General features: G+C 44.2%; 1 protein-coding gene across 1 annotated transcript; it reads right to left on the reverse strand.

The window, feature by feature from the left end:
• Positions 1–241: 241 nt before the first annotated feature.
• STC1 (stanniocalcin 1) lies at positions 242–12,752 on the reverse strand. The gene is made up of 4 exons (XM_081238477.1): positions 12,413–12,752; positions 10,250–10,392; positions 9,317–9,528; positions 242–3,135 (listed from the first exon to the last, which is right to left on the reverse strand). The coding sequence occupies exons 1-4, from the start codon at positions 12,528–12,530 to the stop codon at positions 2,865–2,867; spliced, it is 744 nt and encodes a 247-aa protein (XP_081094603.1). The 5' UTR covers positions 12,531–12,752; the 3' UTR covers positions 242–2,864.
• Between the last annotated feature and the right edge of the window lie 9,642 nt (positions 12,753–22,394).

Genomic DNA, 22,394 nt, shown 5'->3' on the forward strand with positions numbered 1-22,394 from the left:
AGTTTTTTAAAGAATAACAATGGAAGACATTGGGGGAAAAAAACCCAGTAAGACGTAACACTTTATTATTTTTTGTTATCTTAGAAGGAATTCACCAAAGGCTTCATATTATGCTATGGCATCTTTAATTATAAAAATAAGCAAATAAAATAACTTGCATCTGTCATTACCATGATATGTTTCATAACCTTTATATGCACATGGAGCTTAAAAATGTAATTTAACAATAAATAATGACATATACCAGATATGCTCACTGTTTATTCCAGTACTCAGCCAAAAACCTAAATATCATTTAAATTATAAATACATAATGCAAATATAATGGCACAAAAATGTCTAAAGTGCAACCAAATCACAAGAGAAGAATCATGCAAACTGGTCTAGGTCAGCCCCGGAATCACTCTGTGCAGCAAACACAAGACAAAGCTTTGGAAGTTTAAGGGGGACTTGGAGGGAGCAGGATGGGAAGAAGAGAAGCAAAAAACTAGCAACATTGTGAGAACTGCTTCTTTCCATATGTGTAGATATATGTATTATAGATACATATATAAATATTATTGTGGGGAGAAAAGGAGGGGGGGGTACCACGGTTTGAAGAGGTCACAGCAAATCAAAGAGAATCCACTGGACGGAAGTAAGAGAGAATTTTGTTAGGAATACTCAACTACTCGTTGCATTGGGGTCCTGGCTTAGTGGGTTTGAGAAACGGACACAACACATAAAACTGTAATAGCTTTTCTGGTTTGGAGAAGCCAGCCTTGCCTGCAGGGTAGGAATGGGTGAGGGAGGGAGAGGGATAGTCAACTTAGAGTATGATCGACCTGATTTCCAAGAGGCTAAGGCAGCGTCCATATGTTTGGGGACCTGGGGATGGGACAGTTCTGAGTATAAAAACGCTCTTAACAATCTGATGTCAGCACGCTGAGAGGCTGTGTGGGGACAAAGGCAGCCACGCTTGTGCTGCTGCTGGGTCTGTTGCATTCGCTCTTGGTCCTTGAGCAGCACGTTACTGGTTTTAAAGGCTTTGTGGTAAAGTTGTATTGCTTTTTGTTTTTCTGGGGATGTGCCCTCCCTCCTCCCACCAGCATCCCTAACACTCAATTTGGGCAAATCTGGAGTTTATCCTATAGTGAGAGTCAAGCACCAATGGTTTCTACCTAAGCAAGTTTGGAGTGGCGCTTACAGTCCTAGCCCTCCTCCCTCTCCCTCTCTCAACATTGACCTTTGGTGGGCAGTGACGCTCCTAAGGGACCGTTGGGTTCAAGGACAGTGACCCTGAGAAACTACTGGTGTTCATAGCTAGGTTAATCATTTGGCTTTGGTGGTTGCCATCTTGTAAACATCACGGCAGACATGATCAAACCGCCAGCTCTTGTTTTCCTCTTTCTTTCATTTTTTTTTTTTCTTTTTTCTTTTTTGCAATCCTACAGAGATGGCCCAGCTGCCAGGACTACTTTGGCAGGCAGCGTGCTACAGGACAAAAATGTAAGAGGAGTCTATTAAGGCTGGACAGCCCAGGGTTATTTATACCCCCTCAGCCCCAAGTCCCCCAAACTAAAGACCCAAAGGCTGATTGACTCATACCTGATTGAGTTGATGGAAAGCCTCCTACCCCATCATCAGGCTGCCAGAGTACCAGGCACTGATGAAAGGCAGAAAGTCAAGAACTGCCACTTCCCAAGGTACAGCAGGCCTTATCACACTCTAAGTGGTCCAAGCCCAAAGGGATGCTCTTTTTGGTCCCTGTAGTTCTCAGCTGGGTGTGACAGAGCTGTTTCAGGATAGGTCTAAGTCAAGAGGAGCCTCTGGGTTGAGGTGGGCTGGGAGACTAACATCTTGCCTGGGGTCCTTCAGATAAACCTGTTGGTTTCTCCTATCTCATAAGAGGCCCATCTTAAGTTTTGATGTTGAATAAAACTACTTCTACCCCCTTAGTTATAAAAAAGGCCACAAGGAGCATTTATGTGGATATCTGGAAGTGAGATAGTTATTCCATTCCCAGGAAAAGAAAAATAAAGCTAAGTTACAAAACTAAATCTATATGCAATAAAGTTATTATATACTGCTTTGTTTAAGCAGAGTCCTCTGGAATTTATGTACAGTACATTAGTTTTCACCTATTTATATTCCACAGTTAGACCTTAAGATTCTCTGGATTTAAGACAATGGTTAAAGATACTTTTAAAGCTCTGAGCAGTTACAGTACGTAGAGATGTTAGCTTTCTGTTTTTCATTAGATGCAAGAAGATGCAGGCTCCAAGTCTGGTTGGAGAGCCAGGCTCGAGCAATTTGGTAAATGTGTTGGGAAGGAAATTAGACATTGAGGATCAAGACCGTAAGACACTAGCTCATGAGAGATCAAGAATTCAAATATGACATTCATATTCGTCCATGGCCAGCACAGATTCATAACACGAATTCCACTGAGCATCTTTATGAGCGTTTTAAGACATGCATTTAAATTAAGTTGCTTCTTACCAGCTAACTCTACTGGGGCAACCATTCTAAAGGGTTCCACATCTTCAAATGACAAAGTCTGGGGAATTACATGAATGTTTTGTGTTTGAGAGTCATTGGAGGGGAGCTGGGAAAAGACCTGGTAGAGGAAAGTGGTAAAAGAGGCCACTTTCTCCTGAGGAGAGGCAGAAAGATCACACGTGTTCTGTTGGTGAGAATGCCGCCATCGAAGAATGTTGAGAGATTGATTACAGAAGCCTAGTTTCATGCAATTTTTTTTAAGGGGGGGATAGAAAATAGGAACTACTTAAAAAAATCAAACCAGGCACAGTACACTCGAAGTTGGTGAGCGAACACCCTTAAAATGATCGTAGTTTGGTGAGGTTGTGAATACCTCTCCCCGGCTATGCACTCTCTTGGGAGGTGCGTTTGATGAGGGAGGGAGAGGCCACCTCACCTCGGAGGCTCCTGAGGAGGACTTTCAGCTTCTGTGGCTCGTTGGCACGCCTCCTGTTGAAGTCAGCTCGCTGGTGTGTGTGGGCACAGTGGTCTGTCTGCAGGATGTGAAAGAGGCTGGCCATGTTGGGTCCGATTTTCTCCATCAGGCTGTCTCTGATTGTGCTGACGGTGTCTTCATCACATTCCAGTAGGCTTCGGACGAGTCTGTTATAGTATCTGCATTGGGAAAGAGAGGGTCATTCAGTGGGCGCCAAGGCAAGACCCAGGCTTTCATCCGGGCTCCAGTCAACACCCGTCCTGCATGGCCAGATCAAGCACCCACGAACAGTTGCCTCCCTCAGCTGAAGGTGGCTTTTGCTTCTAACCTTTAGGCAGTGTCTTCTTCGTGTGAGTGCTTGCGCTGCCTGGATTTACCACCCAGTGCAAGACAGCTCTGTGTCCACGTTTAGAGCTCAGGAGACTGAGACCGTACTTTGAATAGTAGGCTCGTGGCAATGTCTAAAAGTTTGAGAGAGAGAGAATTGTGGTGCTAGATGGGATCACAGAGACCATTTAACAACTCTTTCATCATTTCATTGTACAGAGAAGAAACTAAGGTGGGAGAGCTGAAGTGACTTGTCTGAGGTCACACAATGGGCTAGTGGTCGAAGCAGGACTGAGTCAAATGTATGAGGTGACCCAACACTCACACTTATGTTTTAATAGTCATTGCACATGGATGCAATCATTTGCAGTTATTTTCGTGCCTCTTTGCGATTTTTCTTTTTCTTGCTGGGAGGTGTGTGTGTGTGTGTGTGTGTGTGTGTGTGCATATTCTGATTAATTTCTATCTTTTTTTTTCTTCTTGGCAGTGCCGAGTGGCATGTGGGATTTTAGTTCCCTGACCAGGGATCAAACCCGTGCCCCCTGCAGTGGAAATGTGGAGCCCTAACCACTGGACTGCCAGGGAAGTCCCTAAATTTCTATTTTTAAAGGAGATCCCTGTCTTCAGTATCTCATGCATTTTTCTACTCAGTCTAATTTCCCTATCATACACTTGGCTAGCCTCTCTGCAGGCTATCGTCTCACCTGATTTCCAGTCTTCTTGCAAAGGTATATTGCGGTCAGAGGGCCAAATGCCAGGCAACAGGGATACTTAAATAGAATGATTGGTGATCCTTAGTGGTCTGTGCTTCAGTAGTTTCAAGAAGCCTTCTCCCACTGCTCTAGATTGTACTGCCCTCTCCTTTTTGGGGATGTTTTATAGATATTGGGTTACCATCGTACAGGTCAGTATTTGATGGTTTACTGATGGTTTTGTTTTCCTGACTAGGCTGTAAACCTATTGAAGGCAGGAGATGTGTCCTTATTCTTTGTATCCCTCATGTGCCCATGTCCTAGGGCTATAGTGCCTGCACACTGTCATTCTGTTGATTTATTTTGTGGCCCCCGAGGGAATGGAGCTTTCAAAATAGAGTTCTTTCCAATGTCATGATTCCCAAAAGAAAAAATTACCTGTGGGTCTTCTGGTAAGTTTTACAAAAGAATTTGTGTTTGGTATAAATTTCCTTCATCTTTGGTGCAAGTTCTTTAAGCCTCCAAAATGCTGCAGCTAACTGTTAGGCTCAGAAAGAATAAAACTGTCTAATCTATTTTTTTTTTTTTGTCCTGAAGACTATGGTTTAATCATTTTAAATAGTCACAGGACATGTTTCCACACACGTGGAAGATGTGATGACAGTGAAAATGACCGTGAAGAAGATGTGTACATGTTGTACAGCAAACAGTCCTATAGGTAACACTCCCTTTGATGCAGGTTTTTGAAAAAGCAGTACATATGGGTTAGACAGCATGGAAACTACCCAAAAAAAGATGGAGTCCTGTATGACATAGAGAACACACTTAAACCTTGTCATTGACCTTTTATCAGTAAACTGTCTAATAGTTAAGGCATATAAATTACTCGTCCTATTCTTTGGGAAGACACTTCGGGTATTTCCCAATTTGAATTGGGATGGATTTGGTCCATTTCAAGGTGGCAGATGTCAGAACCCATTAGCTCTGTGTTCACTAATTAGGGACTGTCCTAATGACGGTGGTCTGCAGCATTTATGTGGAGAGACCCTTTCCTCAGAGGAGCCCGAGGACTGCCGGACCACAAGATCTTCCGTGAAAAGAAACCTGTTTATTTTTAACTCACCTCACAGAGCACAGGATCAAACATCTTTCCAGAATAACTTAACCCCCCAGAGAGGTCCTTTCAAGGATGTACAGTAAATAGAGTGGAATGTGGGCACTGAAGCAAAGCCATCACCCTTCTGTGAGGGAGGAGAACCAAGCTGGGGATGGAGGGAGAAATGTGTCTGGGTCTCTGATACAGTCCTGGCTCCCATGAGGGAGGATTATATCCAGCTGTTGTTAAAACTGGGATTCCCTGGCACAGAGACACATTTTCCAACCCTTTGGAATTATAAAGCACATGAGTCAAAGCAGATCTCACTTGGATGGGGAAATGGGGAGAAAAGTAGTTTTGGAAAAACTGAGAATAAACTACTTTGTACCATCAGCTTCAGACATCTACACACCCACACAGATCCCCAGGCATCTCTTGGGCTCTGCTAGGATGTGGGTCCCCTGGATCTCTCTGTCTATTTCAAACGGTGATTAGATCCTAGAGAAAAAGGTTTCTGACCCCTCATCTTCCTGCCCCTCAGTTAAGGACTTTATAACTTAGACGTTAACCCTTCCACTTCTAGAAAGAAAGAGCTGCTCACACCAAATGATCTTCCAAATGGGCTGGAGAGGATGATCTTTCCTTATATTAACATTGAAACCTCTAGTCTGGATGAAGAAGTCTAACACCAGTAAGGAAACTAAGCTTCTGTAACTCGCCTCACCTCTTTAAGGTCAGACGTGTTCCTCTGGCCCCCACTTTGTCAAAACACCTCTTCTCCATCTCTGAGAGAGCCTACCTTTACTGTTACTTTCTCTGCCGGCCCCGATAGGCCACCTGTTCTTGGCGCTTCTTGAGGATGACCCTTGCCAGCCTGACTGTTCTTAGCGACTCCCCCCAAATCTACCCTTAGCTTCTCCCATGGAGCTGGTTACCTCAGCAAGGGCAGGCTAAGAGAGCTCCTTGGAATAGATAACAGCCATGGCTCCAGTAGCGGCTCCTCCAAGTGTGGGAGACCTATCAGGCTGCCTTGATGACAACACCGTTTGCCTGAGCAAGCAATAGATTAATCCCACACCTCTCTATTGAGGGCCAGAATATGGCATTGACCTCTGGGGTTGTGTGGGCTGATGAGACAGACCTTTCCTATCTCTAAGCCAGTCAGTGAGGTTATTGAAGAGATTGTGTCTTCAGCGAAAGTTGACTTAGCAATTGTCATGTAGTCCTTGATCACTGTCTTGGACCAAGACTTGATGTTACTATAGCTGTTGGTGAGAGATGTACACAAATTTAATTGTTGATCACCAGGGGGTGCATTTATTCCATTCTACTTGGAATTCCATTTTTTGGATTGTGGATTTTATCTGCAGGTTTGACTGGCTGCCATTTTTGAAGTGGAAATCAAATAGCCTGGCTCAGGGCCATGTGAATTCTAGGCTCAACTCTGTCATTCACTAGCTGTGTGAACTTCAGCAGGTCACCCCTCTCTCTGGGTCTCTGTTCTCTAATCAGTAAAAAGAGGCAGTTAGTCCAGATAGCCTTTATGGTCATTTCCAGCTATGACATTTTATGTTTCTGGGGTTCAGTATATACGCTTCTTCTCAATTTAACAAAAAAATAGTTCAGCTCTGCTTAAGGCCCATCCTTGGCAGGAAGAGTTACAACTATTTAAGAAGATGCCTTTCTTCATCTTTATGGGGAGTGGTGGTGGGTTCTACTCCCAAGACTTAATGGGCTAAGTGTTCAGATCACCCAGCCTGGAAGGAACCTTTAAAGCATGTTTCTTTCCTCCCCCTTTGAAAATTCCATCACTGACTTTTTTCCTTGGTAAAGAATAAGATCAGATATTCTCCATAGCTACTGTTTTAAGCCATGCTTACCCAAATACACACATACTGCCTAGGAACGTTCTGTGTGAAGGTTTATAAATAGTCCTTTGTTTCCCTTGATCAATATTATTCTTCTGTTTCCTGTTCCCTATCCATGCCCTAGAGAGTTGGAAGCTTTGTCAGTTTTCCCATCTGGATCTGGATTGGTTTAATTTCTTCTCAGGCCTCATGCCGTCCAGCCTGCCTGATCAATCGTGCCTGCTTCCCTCATGGTTGAAAGTAAAGTTTACAAATTCAGCCAGGGGGACACTCCAGCTATCCTTTGTGTTCTAAGTGCATTTCTGTCATGGAGAACCTCCCTGTTCTGGCTCCTGGTCCAGTCACAGGCTTTTGGATTCTCCCAGGCCCAAACCTCATGCTAGATAAGTCACAGGAAGGTGGAATGAACCTGTAACTACTTCCTTTCACAATTCTTTGCCAACTGGCACAACGTAGTGTGTATCTGTGGTGGGACAGAGGCTGGGAAAGCAGGATGTGTCAGAAGAGTGAGGATCTTAAATAGAGCAAATCGAGCCCAGCATGGAACCGGAAACCTCTAGCTCTGAGCAGGAATAACATTAGCCAGTTCAAGCAAAGTAACTGGAGAAAGCTAAGAGCTGCATGGAGGATTCTAGTCTTCAAGAGATGACCTTCCTGAATCAGGATGATTCTTCTAAGATGATAAAGGGAGATAACTAGACTCCTGTGACCCCTTTCTAAAGGTGGTGAAAACGAGGCACCTATCGAAAAGAACAGCGGCCTGCTTAAAAGCTCCTATTACTAGTCTCTTAGATGGTTAGGATCACCAGTCCAGAATCTGTATTCTCCTTCCTGTAAGACCTCCTCTTCATAATGGAAAATGCTACCTCAGGTGAATTAGAGATACTAGTGTTGTCTCAAAACTGGCCACATGCCATATTATAGATCATGAATTGTCACTGGACCATTAAAGATCAAACCTTATAATAATGACTGTGCTAACCTATTCCTGCCCCCCAGCTACCACATAAACACACACTGAAGAGACAGGGCGCTTGAGATAAATGCTGAATTTGATTTTCCTGTTCTCAGAACATCAGTTAGCACCATGACAGAGTCACTTCCAAGGACTGAACAAACGATTTTTGTAAACTGACATGAGGTTCTCAAGAACAATGATCAGTAGTTAAGAGTGAATCAGAAATGTACGACGTTTAACGTCAGAGGCCTTAACCTTTCCCCGAGGAGGAGCTACTTTTCCCGTTTTCCAGTTGCACGCATGTACACGACTAACCCACTGGTAAGCCCCAGAAGGACTAGGTTATTGCCAGTATCTGAAGAAGGGTGGCAGCCTCTGGCTAGGAAGTTAATCAGGTAAGTCTGCGTTAGCGCTCCTGTGGTCAGAATAACACATACGGTCTGATCTTTGTGGATATGTGCAGATTTGGCTGGAGAGTCAAAGAATGCATAGCCCTTCAGGACTAGGAGTCAAGTCAGTGGCATCACAGTAGGTTGAACTTGACCGTTCTGCACTGCACCTGCCACGCCTCCATGCTAGCCCCATCAGCACCTTTCTGAACTTGACCACAGATGGGGAAGCCCAGGTCTTGCCAGGAAACTTTCTACGCCATGGAATGAGCATGTCTGCCATCTCATGTCTTAGATGTTCATACCTGGCTGGTAAAGACGGTGAGTCAAGGGCACAGAAAGGCACGATGCTCAGATATTACTAGCTCAGTGGCTTGGGATCAGTTTAGAATACTAAGATGAGAATGTGATCCGGGGAATCACCAGAACATCATCCCAGGAAATCTTAGACTAGACAAATGGGATAGCAGACCTGGAAGGGACCATGGGAATCATCTAGTCTAGCCACTTCACTTTTCACAAAGGAAATTTGAGTCCCACCGAAGTCAGATGGTTCGCTCTGGGCTACCCAGTGAAATATCTGATTGGGCTTAGGATGGACTCAAATATATGCAGCTTTAAAACTCTGCATTATGACATTTGACCAAGGTTTTCATGATGGCCAATTGTACTGTGCCTAGTCATGATTTCAGCCCAATTTGATGTCTCAGAATCTTGTTACCATAAACTTCACAATTCCCTTCAGGCTTATGGAAGGAAATGGACAATGTACCCAGGGATGCTGCAGATGAAGTTTTCTATTAGCTGCATGGAGAGACTTTTCCTATAACAGTGAAAAAAAAAAAAAAAATCCAGGCTGCTTAAGCTGTCACAACCAATCACAAACATATTTTTTTCCTGCAAAAGCTGGGAAGACTGCAAGCTAAAATAAGAGCATCACCGTGGCAATTTAACTCCTTCTGTGTCTGGCTCTGCCGGCCAACCACTCCCCCTCCCCCCGAACTGCCACACGAGTGGACTCATTTTGTACCTGTTGGAGAAGTGATTAGGGAGCTGGACGACTTCCGTGATGGCTTCGGGGTTCCGCTTGGCCACACTACACACGTTCAGCTTGCTGTAGCACTCCTCCTGCACCTCGGCAATCATCCTCTGGAAAGTGGAGCACCTCCGAATGGCCAGGAAGACCTTGGCGGTGACCCCGTTGGCGATGCACTTTAAGCTCTCTTTGACAAATGCTTTTCCCTGCCGAGGAAGCGGGGGAGGAGGACAAGATTTAGCTTGAGCTGACAAGAGAGGACAGGGCCTATGATATGTGGACCTTAAGGGGGCTCACCCTGGCACTGTCTCACGGCCCTCTCTGCATGTCCTTGCAATAAGCGAACTGTACCCTGCGACCAGGATTTTTTTTAAAAAGTCCCTATTCCCTTAGACTACCTTGAGAATTGAGCTACATAGAAATGAAATGAGACGAGAAAAAGAGATGGACCATAAACAACCACCCTTCAGCCTAAAAATAGCCATAATATGGTTTTGTATTCTTGGGATTGAGATTTGATAACTCAAATCACAAGCTAGTAAAAAAAAAAAAACGAAAAAAAAAAAAAAAAAGCTAGTATGCTGGCTCTTCGTGAGAAGAACTTCTTTGTTAGAAGAACATTTTTATTTCCTCTTGAAGAGGCAAAGATTTTCCGCTCATCACCCCTCCCTTAGAAGACAGCCTCTGTCAGCCTGTTACAATTGTGCATTAGAGTGGGTGGAGAGTGGCTTATATAGAACCTATTTCTTGGCCAAAAGTGTGTGTGTGTGTGTGTGTGTGTGTGTACACATGTTGGAGATGAGAATTTAGACTGGGGAGGCTGAGAAGCAGAGCTGGTTTCCTACAAGCCCGGCTCCTAAGAACAATAGTCTCATACACTGTTAAAGACAAGCAGCCAGTTGTGAGCAGGGGTCAAGGTCTTATTACCTGAGTGTCAAATTTAGCAGCGCTGTACAAGAAGGATTTACAGATGTCGTACATCCCATCTGTGTCACAGGTGGAGTTTTCCAGGCATGCAAACGCTCCACAGCCAACCTGCAGAGCGCTGTTGAGGCAGCGAACCACTTCAGCTGAAAGAGACAAATCCATGCAATCTGGGTCAGACGGTGAGGACAGTCTGGAGGGATCAAGCTGATGTGGAGGCAAAATTCAAGGAAAAGGGGTCAGAAGAACTTATCCTAGAAGTCTGTGATGGGGCCAGTAGATAGACCCATTCCGAGCGGGGTGGGAGTGAGGAAGAGAGGGGACAGACAGATCCCTTTTGCTTATAAGAACCAGAGAACATGGAGGAAGGGAATGAGTTTCCCCTTTGAGATACACTCTCTTGGTCTCACCATCACACACAGTTCTGGTGGCTGGAAAAGTAAGGTTGGAATAGGAGGCATGCCCAGTGCTTAAAGCAGCTCTGCAGAATCCAAGGGCACCCCTTAAAGGCTGAAAGCATGGGAAGGTAGATGGTAGTGGTAGGTGGTCAAGTTCAGGAGGAGGAAGGAGAAGGGAATCCATTTGGCTTCCAGAAAATACACTCCAGAGTCATAAGGATGGAGTTTTGGTCTAAATGGCAGAGAAGAATTTGCCAGGAGTCCACTAGGAGACCCTTCTGATTTAGGGCTTTTAACTTACCTTCCTATTGGCAGAAAGAAATCTGATCCGTTCATGTTTCATCCCAACCCCCCACTATAGGACAGTGCTTAGAGGTATGCATAATCTCTCTCATATTAAAAGCCTTTTTTTAAAAAAAAAAAAAAAAAGAGAGAAACACAGGTGTAGAATAACCAGGCCAAGGCAACACTTGTGCAAGACTGGAAGAAAACCGCAGAGAACTTGCATGAGGCTTTCTACATTCTGGATAAGATCTTCCATAAAAGTAATTTCTCTCCTACAGAAGAGGGGTGTTCTGGCAGGCAGCTCCGCGAGAAATGATCTGCAGCTTTCATACCATAGGAGTCTCCTCTGAGATCAAAAGCACGGTTCGGTTAGGCGGCCCCTCCCCCTCCCACCACCCGCAGCCTCTGGGATGTTACAAGTCATTTCCCTAATTATATATTTCCACGGGTTCAAATGATAACTTTGCTTTAAGCAGTTTTAATATGCATTAGGATTGCTATTGTTTTTGGCAAGCTTGAATTGTGAATCACTGCATCTCTATAGCAACTAAGTACAAAAGGAAGTGAAGCAAAGCCCTCCTCTCGGCAGGGACCTGTGCTCTTCCGAGGGGAGCAGCGTCTGCAGCATTTGGACACCTGCGAGCCCATCTTTGCTGACAGTTGGGGGAGAGAGAGCAGTCATGGAAGGGGAGCAAGCTGGACAAGCGAAGTCCAAAGACAGAGGTGTCAATGCCGGCTTCCTAAGGACTCTCTTCCTTTAGAGACCAAGATAATACACAATTAACTGCTCAAGGAGTCAGGGCTAGAGTGAGACCTCTCCCTTGGAGAAATAGCTGCTACGTTTCCCAGATACTCCTTTTCGAGGGGCTCTCTAGCCACGGGGCTGCGTGGGGACTGAATGGAGCCCGAGAGAGCAGGGAGGGACAGACGGAACAGTGTCGAGGGTGGGATGTGTAGGGTTTTCTCTGAATCTGCCCTGGATTTGTCAGACTGGAGGGCTATGGTTCCGTAAATCAGTCTGCAAAGGGAGCTTTCTGTGTGTTCTCTGGAGGGGCAGGGAAGTCAAGTTATAGGGTCTTCAGGGTAAAGAAAGAGGGACAGCATCAGACAAGTCACGTCTCACCTTAAGATCAGCTTCAGCTTCTGGAAAGTATAGAGAGCGCTTTGAAGCATGCCAACATTCAAGTCTTCCCCCCGCCCCCTCCCCCCCAAGAGGGTACGTGCCAGATTTCAGGCAATCAGGCTAGGCTTATGCAATGAAATACCCTCAGCAGAGCGCCCAGCTTCTTCGTTAGTTGCATGCAATTTATTAAACAAAGGAGCTCCACTTCCTAAGGCTATTGGATTACACTGGCAGTTTATTGCCATCAGGCATGAAGCACATTTATTATCAAGATCAGCCGTCACAGACACAGTTGCAAAAGCGAGAGGCAAATGAGGACAGCTCTTTGGGGGAGAAACCGGTCCTGGGTTTGCCGCTTACCTGAGTTCTGAGCTGCCACCCGGGCTTTCCTGGGGCTCACAGAATCATTCTGCTCCGCCTCATGGGTTGCAGAAGCACTGATCACCAGCACCAGAAGCACTGCTGAGTTTTGGAGCATTCTCTGAGAAGTTTCCGCTAAGTTGTTGGGTTTTTTTTTTTTTTTTCCTCCCCCCCCTTTCCTCTTTCCCTCTCCCGGCTTGAGTGAAGATGTGGATCTGGATACACTGAGAGCCTAGGTGAGGATTTGATGAGGAATTTTCTGTTGCTGCTGATGCTGCTTCTGCTGGCGCTTTTGCTGCTGCTGCTGCTGCTGCAGTCGCTGCTTCTTGCACCTCTGGCTTTTGCAAACTGGGGGCCCAAGAGCTGCACCCAGGGATTTTATAGCCGTTCTTATCGGTCCTCAGGATCAGGGACCAATCAGGTCCCTCAACTGGTCTGGCCAGCCAATCGGAGGGCATGCTCATTGGGCTGGAGCTGTTTGACTTCTTAGAAATATTTTCCAGCAAATTAAAAGTACCTGCTGCCAATGTCTTATACGTGTGTGTGACTGTGTGTGCAGAGATGTGTGAAAGAGCTATTTTCACAGAATTAAGGGATGACTTTGTATTGATCTAACGAAAGGGAAATCATAGGACCATCTCAACAAGGTGCCTTGGGAAACCTATCCATCTTTTAAAAAAAATGTGCTATGGGGAGGAATGGGCAGCTCAGGCAGGATGAGTAGTGTAGTCTCTTTGGATTTGAATTTAGCCTCATTATAACAGTTTTACTATCATTTTCACAGCACATTCTCTGTGTCGTAAGCTACATACACCATACCTCCCCATCTTCTCAGTTTAGGCATGTTTACAGGTCTGTGAGGCATTTTGGTTGTATGTGGACATCCTGAGTTTTCACATGGATGAGCCCTTGGGAAGGGACATATAGGAGGGGGAAGGGCCCTCATGGACTGGAATAGGACAGCTCTGAGCTGTGGCCCGAGTTCCTCTTTTGATTAGCTCTGTGACCCTGGTCAAGTCCTTTTACCTTGTTCTACCTGTTTCCCGATCTGTCAAATGCCAAAGTTGGAGTCTAGCATTCTTTACGCCTCTAAAGCTATGATTCTCTAGTAACACAAATTAACCTCGACTCCATCTTTTTTGTTACCAGCACGACTACAAACTCCAAGAGTGTTAGTTACTACAGGTAGACACATGCACACCTATGTACACTACGCTCAACAGGGAGACATCATGAATGCCTGGAAATTAATAAACTGTGTATTTAAGCCCAACAACTTCATAATCACGTTGAAACGATAAGCTGGCCAAAGTAAGACTAAATCTGCTGGGTAAACCGATTCATTTCTTGGGGGGTGAGGGGTAAGGGGGTGGGCAGGACAGGAAAGAAGAGGTAGGAGGGCAGAATGTGTAGGAGAAAAGACAGATAAGCTCTAGACGTAATAAGAAAATTACAGTGGCATCACAAACATGCCTAGGTTAGAAGCTCATATTTTCTTATAAGTGGGTTGTAGGCAACACGGAGGCTTGTCACTAACTTGTGAAGGAAGCTAATGATCTCAGAGAGGACTTAGGGTGGAAAAGTGGTCATTAAGGGCTGGGTTGAAGTAAAGGATTAAGCAAGACAACCTATAAACATTTGGGGGAGGTAAATGAGGAAGGGCCACTGGAGATTCATACAGACAGGGGCAAGATGACCTTGTAAGGAAACAGAGCCAGTGGCTTCTGTGTAAATCCTCAAATCTTCAAACAAAGGTTGACGAAAGAACACCAACTCTATTAACCACAAACTGAGAATCAACCCTACGTGTGTGTGGAGAGTGAGCTTGCTGAGTGATTAGAGGTTCCCTTGCCAAAAAAAAAAAAAAAAGCTTGTTTGGAAAGCATGAGGTTTGCTAGAAAAAGGGATAGAGGAAATTAAAGGATAGAAGGAATATCCAAAGAAGAGAAGGGGAATTTTCAAATTTCCATTAAATAATAGTGTTTTTCAATTTAGATTAACTGACAGTATTTCCCAAGTGTCTTCTGGGCTGGGAGCTAGTGGATGCGTCGGGGAAGGTAAATGAGAAGAGAGATAGAAGGAGGAAAAGTTATGATTCTTATCATCGAGGAGCTTGTAATCAAATTGGGAAGACAGTCAACCCCAGTCATATCTCCTAAAGGTTCAGGATGTCAGGACCTTGCATGATAAGAGAAGAGCATGGCCAACATTGGCTAGAGATGTGGGGAAGGCTTCGTGGAAGGGTCGGTGCAGGAAGGATGTGAGCTGCTGTTAGTGCCTTTTAAGACTTTAGGAAAAAGCCATGATATTTCATTTTTTGAAGTGCTTGTGTTCTGGAAATCTCAGAGGTTGTTTTTATTGCTTTAGGCAGGAGTGGTAGATGTATGGCACTAGGGCACTGCAACACAGTCATTCAGTGTTTTCTTCTAGAAGGAGAAAGAGGACAGATGCATGCATATTATTCCCAAGGATTTGGATTTCTGTTCCTCAGCATTCTCTGCCTCCTTAACCATTGTTTATTTTTCTTATTTTTTAAAAAATAAATTTATTTATATATTTATTTTTATCTTTGGCTGCATTGGGTCTTTGTTGCTGCACGCGGGCTTTCTCTAGTTGTGGTGAGCAGAGGCTACTCTTCGTTGCAGTGTGTGGGCTTCTCATTGCGGTGGCTTCTCTCGTTGCAGAGCGCTGGCTCTAGGTGCGTGGGCTTCAGTAGTTGTGGCGCATGGGCCCAGTTGCTCCATGGCATGTGGGATCTTCCCAGACCAGGTATTGAACCTGTGTCCCCTGCATTGGCAGGCGGATTCTTAACCACTGCACCACCAGGGAAGCCCCAACCATTGTTTGTTGTTAATGGCAGTGCTGTTTCTCTTGTTAGACTTTCCCTGTGTTGACCTACTGGCTTTGTAGGGTGATGACTTACTTTCCACCATCCACATTTTTTCCCCTACACTCTGGTGCTCCCAGATTGTTCCACAAGTGTCAGGATGTGTTTTGCGTTTTCTCTGATGTTGATTTATAGTTTCTCCTTATTTCACTCACTTACTATCATGTGCCTGGAGGTTCCTAGCTGGGTGTGTGAAGTGTCTCACAATGACAGATAAGCTGTCAGCTGAAGAAATCCAACAGTGGGCAGCCATATTGGTTTGCATATTAATTGGCTCATCAGTGCATTTGAGAACATCAAAGGCAGAAGCTGAAGCCTAAGTAGAAATGCCCAATGGAAATAAAGTTTCTTCCCCAGAGTTCAAGGACCTCTATATGTCCACAATCATTGTGCTCCCCCTGGACTTTGATATAGCAATGATAGAAGAGTCTCGGGAACCCTGGAGGTGATGTCTAGTTTCTAAGGAGTTTGAGTATCAGATTTCGGAGTTTGAATACTCTCTTGCAAGCAACAAGGAGTCAAGGGTTCTTGAGTAGGAATTGTTAAATGTGTTGAAATTAGCATTTGGGGAAGGTCTTTTGATTGTACTTATGATGGTTTGGAGGAAGAAAAGAATGGCGGTTGTAAGACTAGTTAGTAATATCAGTTTGCTTTGATGAGGTCCTGGACAACCACAGTAGTAATAGGAAAGGAAGGAAGAAAATTATGAGAGATATTTTAAATAAAATGGAAATTATCAATTAACCTAAGAAATTTATTGGAAAAAATCTTTCTCCTAGTTTAATGATAATGGAGGTAATGTACATCAGGGTTTTCCCTTCCCCATTTATTGGTTATGATTTTTAGTGGATAAGACTATCTAGCATCTCGGTTAGGCAGGCACTTTCTGGGGTTCTGTTGAGGTAGTAATTTACCCAACAAAAGGACTTGATGTGCTTAAGGTAGGTGAAGAACTGTGCAGTAGGTGGGAGGGGAGGGAAGCCTTTGCCATTATCCCCAAGCAGGGAAAGTGCAAAGGAGTGGGTGGCAGAAGCTGCCAACACCTAAGGCTGGGTGATGGTGCCCTGGCTGTGCCCATGCAAGGCTGGCATGAGTTCAGTGAGAAGATTAAACCAAAGATCTCTGGGGCTTTCTTGGATTTGGCTAGCTTAAAGCTGAGCAGTGAATGGCTCTGGGCCTTTTGGTGAGAGCAGCCAGGAGCATGGTTTCTTGGTAAATGTTTCTTTTGTTGTTAACAGAGTACAAGACTCATCAAGGTTGGTGTGACATGGTGACCAAGGTTGGAGTGTCATCATCATTCTTTTATGGGAATTTTAGGCCTGACTGCACTGTTGGACTATTGAGTCATGCCTTCCTAACCTCAAGAAAAAGGAGGAGAGGAAGAGGAGAAAGATGAGGGGGAAAAATTATTTTCATCCTTCTATAAAGATACCAGGTTTTCTGTGTGGACAGTCTCAAATTCTTGAGTCTTAAATTCTTTACCTCTCCAAGTTGCCTTTGATTGCTTTAAACTCTGCCAAAGAAAGAAAGGGAGAAAATATATTAAGAGGGCAAACTCCCCTCACCCCCACTGATTTAGGGAGGGTTACTGAGTGCTTGGCCCTAGGTCAGGTGATGTGGGAAATGCAGAGAAATGTTTGATGTTTTCTTGTGCTCCATGAATTCCCAAACTGGCTCTTAACGCACGAATGTTGTATTTGATGAGGAAGAATATCTGTTTTCTGGAAATATAATACGGTAAGTGGGTTGGACTAGAGTTTACAGGTTTAGATTCAATTAACATTTACTGGGTGCCTATCTGCTCTATGCCAGGCATTGCTGCTGGTGCTTCTTTTCTGTGAGAAAAAACCCTGCTCTCCTCCCAGAGGAAGAATATGAGACCAGAGAGAAAATGGTTTTTGCATGGTTATAGGGTGGATGGTGGAGTTAGGTTACCTGAGATTTCTTATTCTAGAAGGTGCTCTGGGTTCTTCAGTTGTGTGACCCCCGCAGTGCAGGAGAAGTTAGTGCCCTGCCCCTTGGGGCGGGGCGGGGGAGGGAAAAGAAATACACAGGATGACCTAACATGTTTAAACCAGAACAGGCAAGTTGACCTTAGCCTCTACGCCTGTGAACACTGGCACACCATCCTTTCAGGTGTAAGTTACAATGTCACTTTATATCAGGGAGGACAAGTTCATAGTCCCTGTCAATCTTCCGCTTCATACAAGGCTCCTGAAACAAGTACAAAGAGGATACGTGTGTCATTGAATCTGTCAGTACCAATGGCCCTTTGGAGACCTGAAGGGACATTACTCTATTGAGACACATGAGGGCGCCCGAACCAACCAGCAAGGAGATGTTTCTTCTACATTGAAAAAAAAAAAAAGTGTGAATCCTGGCTAAGTTAGATTGACCATTGATTGTTTCAGGCCATCAGTATGCTTTTTTAGGGAGATGACTTATGTTTGTGGTTTAGGTCAGCGGTCCCCAACCTTTTTGTCACCAGAAACCAGTTTCGTGGAAGACAATTTCTCCACGGACCGGGGGTGGGGGGGATGATTTCAGGATGATTCAAGCACATTACATTTATTGTGCACTTTATTTCTATTATTATTACATTGTAATATATAATAAAATCATTGTACAACTCACCATAATGCAGAATCCGTGGGAGCCCTGAGCTTGTTTTCACTTGCCACTCACTGATAGGGTTTTGAGATGAGTCTGCAAGAAACTGATTTATTATGGTCTCTGTGCAGTCAGACCTCTCTGCTAATGGTAATCTGTATTTGCGGCCACTCCCCAGCTCTAGCATCACCGCCTCAGCCCCACCTCAGATCATCAGGCATTCGATTCTCATAAGGAGCACACAAGCTAGATCCCTCGCAAGTGCAGTTCACAGTAGGGTTTGCGCTCCTATGAGAATCTAATGACGCCACTGATATGACCGGAGGTGGAGCTCAGGCGGTAATGAGAGCGACGGGGAGCGGCTGTAAATACAGTTGAAGCTTCTCTCTCTCGCCCACCTGTGGTTCCTAACCCCGGGGTTGGGGACCCATGGTTTAGGTAACACACCTGTGAGCCAGTGAGCTTGCATATGCCTAGCATGGTTCTACATATTTAGAAATTTTGTGATATAACCATTCTGTTTACCATCCTATTATTACCTAGTAGGGAAATAGGTTGTAGGCAAGTTTATTAACTATTCTACCCCAGTGCTAAGGGGAGGATCACGTTCGTACCTAACTGTTCAGGGCAGATGAGGGGATACGTCAGATAACACATGTATTATTTGAGCTCTTTGGTTTAAAAAAGGGATTCTATTTTAAGGTGGCAGTGAACATTTCACTTTGTTAGTGAAGAAAACAAAACTCCTTTGACCCATTTTTCTACTTAGGCTTCTTTCCTCTAGGGGTCTGCAGACAGAGGTCAAGGCTGACTCACTTTCCACTCAATTTCTGACCCTTTTTTGCATCTATCCTATGGCTTGGAAATCTTCCTGGGGAGTGTTGGGAGGTCGACGTGGAGGCAAACCTGTGCATGAGTGTTTTCTCCTGCTTCTTGGTCCTGCCCTCAAACGCCTTCGTGAAGAGGACATTTGTACTCGGTTAGATGCAGGGATAGCTGAGGAATCGGACTGACCTGTCACACTGCACACTTCTGAGAAAGCCTTCCACCCAGCACTTAATGCAAACCTCTCCAGTTAGAGACCAGGGCTTATCACTTGTTGGCTGATCCATCCATCAGTGTGTATTCTTTAAGCTCTCTGTGCCTGGGATGGTGCTTGCACTGTGAAAACACAGACAGTGCAGTGTGGGGTGAGACCTAGAGGGGTGGACCTGAATCCAAGGCAGCCAATCCACAGGACCCAACTGTGGGCTATAACGAGTGAGACTGATGGGTGATGCCAATGAGTTTGTGAAATAGAAATTTTAAAAAATCCACTCCAGCCACCCGTGCTGAAGCATCATTCTGACATATGTAGCCTAAAGCCAGCTTGTCATTTGCAAAATGCTGTCCAAGTATAAAGAAGTGTCTTGCAGCCATCCTTGAGTGCTAGACAAATCTATTATTCTGAATTTATTGGCTGAGAAAGGGGGAAGTGGAGAGGGAGCAGCCTCTATATACAAAGTTACCTTGCAAGTTAGCAAAGGGACCAGACTAAGAGACTAGAGATTTCTCTACTTGATGTTTGGAAAGCTTGCCAAGAAATTGATTATGGCGATTCAAGTGCATTCTATAATCAAATTGCATTTAATACGCTTTAGGCTAAAGTGCAGTGAAGGTAAACCGGTTCCTGGCTCTGGATGGGTGTCATGGGAGTCTCGTCATATTCTGATTACTGTATCAGTGTAATAAAGTGTAGAATGCAGAGTCAGAATTTATACTGTAAGGATTTTAGAATGGTAGTGAAAATGGTCACCAAGTGCCATTCTGTTTGCTTTCATGCAACACGGTTTTTGTCAGCTGTTTGAGAAATGGACTCTCTCAGCTCTTTTAAAAATTAATTGTAAGGAAATTCAGTGGAATAAATGGAAAATCCTAGTGCAAAGGAAACACACTCTGGCCTCAAGGCAAGCGTTTTCTCGAGGATGCCATTCTGCAGTCTTCAGTGACAATAATAGGAAGGGGGAGGAAGAGAGAGAGAGAAAAAGTTACAGCTTTGGAGGAAGTGGTGAAGTCCTTAAGGGCAAAAAATGTCATCAGGGAGTCACTGCGCTAAGACAGGAAAATTTAGCTCAAGAACGCGTGGAGCAGCAGAATTTTATTCTTCTCATACAGCAAATTTTAATTATATTTTCAGTGCTTCTCATATTTGTTCCTATAATAATTTCTTCACATAGTTGTGATTGATTGCCTTTACTGTTTTTCTTGTTAAGTTAACAAAGGAAGTGCAGTTTCCTCTGTGTGTGTGTGTGTGTGTGTGTGTGTGTGTATGTATGGGGGGGGCGTGGCGGTTTACCCTTCACTTGGCATTTAAATCACTCACAGCAGACTTTAGAATATGGAAAACAACTAGAAGTGAGCCACCCTGTTAAAATCAAACATTAGAAGCGAGAAAAAAGTATTTCCTAACATGATGTTAAACAGACCCTGAGAAGTAGATTGAAGGATGGGTCAGTGTTTGGAGCTTTTAAAGTCATAGCTTCCCTCTCTCTCTCTTTTTTCTCCAAAGAAGTAGAGACACCGACTGATAGTTTTGCCCTATTTCATGAGTCCATATGTCTTTCTGATCATGGAGAAAGGTTCAGGGATATGGAGTCATGTCTCTTATGACCTCAGGTGTGACCCACACATACAACCATCTCATCTCAACCCGGGCTGACCCTCTGCAGGACTCAGGGAAGCTGGCTACGTCCATAGTTACAAGGCTCTGACAATTTATACCTTTCCTTGTGTGTCTCTTTTCCAAAAAGTGATAAATTTTAAGAAGACCTTTGAAGCAGTGAGATTTTCTTTCAGCCCCTCTCAAAACCTTTCCCCCACTCCCTCCTTAAAATGTTGCCTTTTGCCATGAATTGGAAAGAACCCCTGAAAGCCCAGAGCTGCTTTCAGAAGCAGTGAATGCAAAGCCATCAGCTGTAAAATAGATGCCCTGAATGGCTTTGCATAGAGAGGGGGAGAAAGCTTTGCCTTGCTGCAGCCTCTGCGGGTATTGCCAAAAAGGATTTGCTACGTGGTTGAGAATCCAAACCTTACTGAGTCCTTGAGCACTGCTTATGGAAGATGGGGAGAGGGGACCCCCAACCGACCTCACTATTAAATGATTGAATCTGACTGCTGCTCTCATGCCAGGGGCTTGGTTTATAATTTTGGTTCCTAATTGGTTGGAACTTCTCCAGCTCCTGGTTGTGTGTGTGTGTGTGCGCGCACACACACACGCATGCACATGCACTTATGCACCTGCATTCTTGTACATTACGTGATTTAAAGGTATGGCCCTTATCAAGGTAGCCAGTGGTCTTTCTAAACTCTAGGCTCTCATTCTAATGGAGCTCCTGAATAGTAAATGTGTTCTGATGCATCTATATTCCAGGAAAAGTACATTTTTATGTAATTATGTATGATGTGTTGAACAGCAGGTGACATAATAGCATGATTTTGTAGATATTTACTTAAATTTACTTAAATATACATTGTAGACATTTACTTAAATATCTTTTTCAAATTTTGCAGTTTTCTTATTGTATTTTTTATTCCTTTGGAACCAGCAAAATTTTTCCCCAGTTCTTCATCATCTTTAAGCCCTCGAAGGACGCATAGATGCTGGGTACCATACTATAATGCCTAAGGTACAAGTTGGTTCTGAGCTTTAGACTTAAGAAGGAGTTATCACACAACCCAGAGGCCCATTCATTTAAACCAACATTTCCTAGATTGTGTTCCCAGAGGTAATAGTCCCACGAAATGCACCATGAGAACAGGACCCCAGGCTCAAATCCATTGGGGGTGGGTGGTTCGTGGTGAGTATCTAGCCTATCAAAGTCACCCAGAAACCTTGCAATAAGAAAACTATTAAATTGTTTAATCCAATGTTTCCCAAATGTATTATTTAGAAAGATTTAAAAATAGGTAATACTTAGCAATATCCTGCAGGACTAGCGTTCCTTGGAACTAACTTTGGCGAATGCTAGTTTTAAGCTCATCAGCTCCTGGTCACCTCCTCTGAGTTTACCTTGGTCTTGCTCTGGACCAGCTTTCATCCTTGCATCCTCAAGCTCCCTTCTTTACAACCATAGTCCTAATTAGACCTACCTTTACTTGAGTGTCTACAGAGCTTTAGGTGCTCGACACCTCTCATTTAATCTTCATAACAACAGTGCAACACAGGTATTATTATGAATATTGTACTTACAGAGAGTGAGGTTCAAAGAAGCCTAGTCATTAAGAAGTTGTATCTTGATTCAACATTGGGGCTGACTCTAGAGCACATGATTCTAACCAATGATTCCATAAAAGAAAACTGAAACACTTAATTCAGATGTAAGTGTATTTAGGAAGACAATAGAAAGAGTGTGTTTCTCTGTACATTTCTGAAAACTCTACCTTCAACTGAACAGGACTCTTCCCAGCTGCCTGTTGGAGCAGAACAGAGAGGGAAGGAGCACAGGC

This window comes from Mesoplodon bidens, assembly GCF_964165515.1.
Source record: "Mesoplodon bidens genome assembly, chromosome: 6".
Classification (NCBI taxonomy): domain Eukaryota; kingdom Metazoa; phylum Chordata; class Mammalia; order Artiodactyla; family Ziphiidae; genus Mesoplodon; species Mesoplodon bidens.